The following is a 6,000-nucleotide window of genomic DNA, read 5'->3' as shown; positions in this document are numbered from 1 at the left end:
AAAGAAAAAAAGCTTCAAGAAATAAGAGGAAAAAGAGTAAACAAAAAGGTGATAAAATAATAATGATAATAAACAGCATCGGATGACACAATGATTGAGATTTGACTGTCAAATTATAAGAAAGAATGATTTTTTAAAATTTATTTTGTATTTAACATCACTTTAATTTCTAGTTCATGATTACAGAATAAAGTTAGCATTTTACAAGTACTTGTATGTTATAATTTCATAAATAGTCTTGATTTTATATATTTGTATGGCTAATGAATTCATAAAGAGCATTAAAATATAAACAAAATTAAGTGTTCCTTTACTGGGCAATTTTGTGTTCCTTCACTGGTTAGAGCTGTTCCTTCACTGGGCCTTCTTACTACTTGTTATTTGAACCTCTAAAACTTTAAAACAATATTACAGGGTTCCCACTCTTCCCACAAAGCAAAAATTAAGCACTTTTAAGGACTTTTTTTTTGAAAAAATTAAGGACTTTTTCGAAAAGTTAAGGACTTTTTGGTTATTATCGAATATGCATATGCCACCAGTGACAGCGCAAATTATTTACTATCCTATCAAAATCAATCAATAAAAAAAAATACTAAAAAACAATTTTATTATAATGTAAGTACTGATATAATTGTATTAACAGGGCTCGCCAAAGAACTACCAGGCAATTTTTGCAAACCCGGGTCGGAGTTTTCTAAAAAACATTTTCAGATTGATAAAATTTAACAAAATTCAAATTTTAAACGCTGACATATGAAACTAATCTATATTTCATTTTTAATGATTTCATTGAAATTTAATTGCAAAATTAAGTGAAGAAATTAAGATTTGCAATTTTTTTCATGTATATTAAAAAAAAAAAGAGTAAATAAAGAAATTTGTCTAAAACATTTAAAAAATTATTTCAACAAGTTTTTATATTTCACTACTAGACCAGCAAATGCGTTAGATTTACTTTTATGATGAACTTAAACAAAATCATTTCCAGCCAAACCTATTATTAAGAATCAACTTTATATAATGTAACTAGACAATTTTGCGAAAAACATGAACTAATTTTCAAGCAACTAAAAATTGAACAAATATTAAAAGCAGTATATTAAGTTACAATGTTAACTGAATAAAATGATTATTAAAAATCTAAGGATTTTTTTAGTTAAGTAGATTTAAATTTTTACGTAGCAATCTGTTTATCCTTAAGAAATAAAAATAGTCTAACAATCTAAAGCATAAAAAAAAATTTCACATTGCAAAACAAATTATAAATAGTAACCAAATATTTAACTTTCTTGTTAGAAGCAAATCATGCTTTCATATTTAGTGCTCAGGAAAATTTTTTAAAGTATTTTTGAAAAAAAACTTGAGGTTTTCATCAAAAACCCAATAAACCCCAAGTATTTGATGAAAAACACCTAGGTGGGCAAGGATTTTTCAAACCCTGTTTTTGACAAATTTGTTTAATTTTTAGTACAATCATGAATTTTAAATAATGTTATACTTTCTATAAATTTACAGATACTTATTACACATTGAAATATACAAATTGTTTTAATTCGTCACGATTTTAGGAAATAGTTCTAAAGTTCAAAATTTTTTCTGATACTTCTTTTCTTAGCGTTTTACTTAATTCCTATAAGCAGATTTGTTACCAGTAGAACCGAATTTCTTGAATTCTGTCAGTTTTGAAGGTTAGTGGGGGTCTTCCACTTAGGTACAGTGGAGCATCGTTTATACGACGATCACTTATACGACGTTTACATTTATACGACGTTTTAGTGTGGTCCCAAATCATTCCTATTCATTTTAATGTTAAAATATATTGTTTATACAACGCACAGAATCGGTTATACGTCGGATTTTAGATTTTGTTCACGTTTATTTAATTTTTAATTTTTTCTTGTGTATTTTAAAAAAGGGCGCAATTTGCCAACATGAATGATACAGAAAAGGGCGCCAACAAGAATGCTTGGATAACGACCGTAATTTTTACTAGATGACTGAAAAAACTGGACAATGTTATGAAGAGGCAAAAACGAAAAATTTTGCTATTCTTCGACCATGTCCAGCGCACCCATCGATACTAATTATTTTGGAAAATGTAAAAGCTCTCTTTTTTCCTGCAAATTGTACAAGTGCGCTTCAGCCAATAGATTTGGCCGTGATTAGAAATCTAAAATTGCATCATAGAAAGCAGTAAGTTCAACTCGCTATTCAAAGCATTGTAGAGACTAATAGCAAGAAAATATAATTCGAGGTAACATACATTCAAATTGCTCACTACAATCTTTCTTCTTTGGTTATTTGTTTGTTTTGCTTTGTCTAATTTAGAAATTTATGTAAATCAACACGTTAAACATTAAAATTAACTGAAAACAGAGTCAGTTTCTGTTTTAGAAGTAAAAATCGATTATACGACGTTTTTCGGTGGTCCCTTCGGCGTCGTATAAACGATGCTCCACTACCTTAAAAGTGCCCCCCCCCTCAACAAAAAAAAATATCTCTTCCATGTGCAGTATCCCCCTCGTCCACACTATTCTTTTCTTTTAGAATGCTTCATTACCGTCATATAGTATCATTCTAGGCAAAGAGCAGTATATATTAATTGAAGAAGCATCATATTGATGAAAGGACATGCTTTCTTCCTCCTGCCTGTAGCCCTCACATTAATTTGTCTCTCTAAAATGCTTTACCCTCGATGCATGGTCTAATTCTAAGTGATAAAAGAATGACAGTTTGCCTTAAAAAATTGTTCCTATCAAACATAGTGATGCTAAAAAATTAAGAACTTTTACAAACCTTGAACCAAAATTAAGTACTTTTAAGGGCCCTTATTTTTCAAAATAAAAATTAAGCAGTTTTTAAGGACTTTTAAGGACCGTGGGAACCCTGTATTATGTAAGTTCTCTATAATTTTTTTACATAATTTGCAATTAGTAACAAATATGTTGACACTGTCATTTAACTAAAATTACGAATTTTGAAATTAATATGATTTTTTAAGAGACAAGTGAACCTTAAGTGTTCCTTCACTGGTTAGTTTACCCTATACACACACACAAACATAAAATATTCCTATTTACAATAAACTAAAGATAAACATTCCATTGACAAGCGAAAAGCATTGAAATATTGAAATTACTAAGCAATTTATATGTGAATTAACTAACCTGCGGTTTTATCAATACTAGCAGATTTACCATCTCTAGTTTTCTTTTCAGCCAGAAAAATTTCTTTCCTTTCCAAATATTGCACATGAAGATTCTTATAGTTTTCAGCAACATCTTTTAGTTTTTCTTTCAGTTCCTAGAACAAAAATTATGAGATAAAGTTCATTAAAAAAAAAAGAAGAAGAATGTTAATCAAACATAAATAAATAAAAAATTACCTCAATTTGTTTATTGTTGTTTTCAATATCACTTTGCTTTTGAATTATGTCACTTTCAATGTTGGTCAAAGTGCCTTTCAGCTGATTTAAAGCAATTTGTTTATTGCTAAAACTGTGCATAACAGAATTATAGGAATCACCTGAAAAAAAAATAATAAAACAGTAAAATCTATTAAATATGATAAATAAAATTTACTTTTTTTTTTGAAATTTGAACTAGGATTAAGTATGAAATGTTTCCAGCTAGTTACATGAAAATTTACTGTATTCATAAAAACAAATTATTAAAAAAATAAAGATTATTTATACATTTTACGAATAAAAGGTAAATAATTGAAGAACAATTATCAAATAATTTTGAACCAGGCCAAAATAATAATAATAAAAACCATCTGTTACCAGCAGGAAATTAATTAACTACATATATATTTAATAGGCTGATACATGATCTTTTTAATAAGATTACCAATTTCCAATCATTAATCAAACATTTTTAAACCAAGGTGGAATAAAAAATACAAAACCCTTTGATTTATTCCTATTCGAAAATTAAAAAAGAATAATAATTAACAAGACATTCGGGTGCATAAAGAATAATTTCTCTAAAAATCAGGGATGAGAGATAGAGATTTATCTTTTTATCAATATGTTAAGTTTCTAATTACAAGAAATTTTAAGCATTGGGATATTTTTTGCATGATCAATAAGTGATGCAAATTGAAGTTAAAGATTTTTTTTAAAGAAAAGAAGGAAACTGGCAGAGAGGGAGAATCACGTTGAATATTTTAAAATTAAGAATTCGGAATAAAAATTAAGATAAATTTGAAAAGGCAACATTTAGAAGCCAAGATATGCTAATCCAGATTTTACAAGTATTTAAATTGTCTTTTTGAATTTATTATAAAAAAGTAAAAAGTTAAACTTACTGGTTGGATTTGATTTAGAAAACGATGATAGCTGTGCATCCATACTGATTTTTTCTTGAGACAAAATCAATAGCCGGTCATTCATTTCCTTATGAAACACACATAAATAATCTTAATACATGATAGAATTTTTTATTTCTTATAAGTTTATAAAAAATTAGAATAATATCTGTAGCAAATACAGTTATAATCTACACCAAAATAATTAAAAATAACTTTTCTATAATCTCAAATCAGCATTAGATTTTTAACTGCATACTTGATTAATTTAAACTAAAAATTTTAAATAATAACTAGTTACGGAGTAACAGTTATTTCATACCAATTTCTACAAAAGTACATTCTGATTAAAATAAACATTTGGAGAAAAAAATGTGATAAAATGATTACAGCTTAACAAAATGATTAAATGAAAGATAAAACTTTTGGTCAGAAACTAACATGTAACTACAATTTGACTTTACTTTTTCTTTCTGAGATTAAATTTTTTAATGAAATACTATATAAAAAGTTGTTAGTAGCAGCAATAATGAAAAAAACAAACAACTCAAGAATTTTTAAAGCAGTCTGATATTAAACACACGTCACATAATTTAAAATAAATAAAAAAATTTTGTAAGAGGCAAAGCAAATAAAGGTGAAAAAAGAAAATTAAAAATGTACTTGGAAAAAAAGGACAGCAAAAATACTTCTATTTTTTAGGTGCTTATTAATATAAAATCTGAGATTACTAGTTTACAGCTAATGTTTCAAACTGTATCACAAACTATTATCTAAAAGAGAGACTTTTCTTTAAGTACGTATGACAATAATTTCGAATTAAGAATAAAAATTCAATGAAAATTTGAAATATTTTATGGAAAAACTTACTTTTATTTTTGCTTTAACATTGTTCATTTCAGCTAATTTAGTGTCTCTTTCAATACGCATGTTATCAATGGACGATTTTACTTCTGTAACATTTTTCCGAGTATCACCAATAGTTTCATTGAGATCACTTATTTTTGTTGACTGAAAAGTAAAAGAAATATTTCATTCTTACAGGCTTTTATATAAAAAGACATTAATAATCAAACATAGCATGATTGAAAGAACTTACTAATTGTTCTAGTTCATAAGTTAGGTTTTTGTTCAAATTTTTTAGATGGCACACTGCTTCTTGCTCTTTTTGGCGTTGAGAAATTAGTTCTTGGCGTCTTTGTTTTTCCCACTCTAACTGTCGCTGTCTTTCCATTTCTCTACGAGCTGCCTATCAAAAGTATATTTTATATTTATTCGATCAAGTTATTGCTTTCAATATTTAATAGCTATTTTTTTCAATTACAAATTTAGAATAAAAACTTTTATTACTTCTCTTTGCTCAAGAGCTTTCCTCCGTTGTTCTTCTTTCTCTTGTTCTAATTCTCTCTGCTTTGCAAGCTGTTTTTCTAATTCAAGCTGTCGTCGTCTCTCTTGTTCTTGTCTAAAAAAAGGTAAAGAATAAGTTAAAAAATTTTTGGGAAAAAAAAAAACGGAATTTGAATTATTTAGCTATGTTAATATTTGATGCTTCACCAAAAAAAAAGAGTACTTTAAGTAAACTGATCAAACAATGACACAAACTAAGTTGATTAAAAATTACTAGGTAGCTTAGGAGATGGAACACAAGTATAATCAAAGTAGGCAAGCTTTCTGATATGTTATTGAATG

General features: G+C 27.1%; 1 protein-coding gene across 3 annotated transcripts in view; it reads right to left on the bottom strand.

The window, feature by feature from the left end:
* The window catches only part of LOC107450077 (dynamin associated protein 160), a 77,672-nt gene that overhangs the window by 51,094 nt on the left and 20,578 nt on the right, over positions 1-6,000 (bottom strand). For all 3 annotated transcript variants that reach the window (XM_016065788.3, XM_043046257.2, XM_043046271.2), the window contains exons 10-15: positions 5,662-5,773; positions 5,411-5,560; positions 5,182-5,322; positions 4,312-4,399; positions 3,386-3,525; positions 3,168-3,303 (exon numbers count right to left, since the gene is read on the bottom strand). In XM_016065788.3, coding sequence (XP_015921274.2) covers positions 3,168-3,303; positions 3,386-3,525; positions 4,312-4,399; positions 5,182-5,322; positions 5,411-5,560; positions 5,662-5,773 — 767 coding nt within the window. The remainder of the gene's footprint in view (positions 1-3,167; positions 3,304-3,385; positions 3,526-4,311; positions 4,400-5,181; positions 5,323-5,410; positions 5,561-5,661; positions 5,774-6,000) is intronic.

The sequence above is a fragment of the Parasteatoda tepidariorum genome, chromosome 4 (genome assembly GCF_043381705.1).
Source record: "Parasteatoda tepidariorum isolate YZ-2023 chromosome 4, CAS_Ptep_4.0, whole genome shotgun sequence".
NCBI classification, from domain to species: Eukaryota; Metazoa; Arthropoda; class Arachnida; order Araneae; family Theridiidae; genus Parasteatoda; species Parasteatoda tepidariorum.
This window is presented reverse-complemented; position numbering and strand designations above follow the sequence as displayed.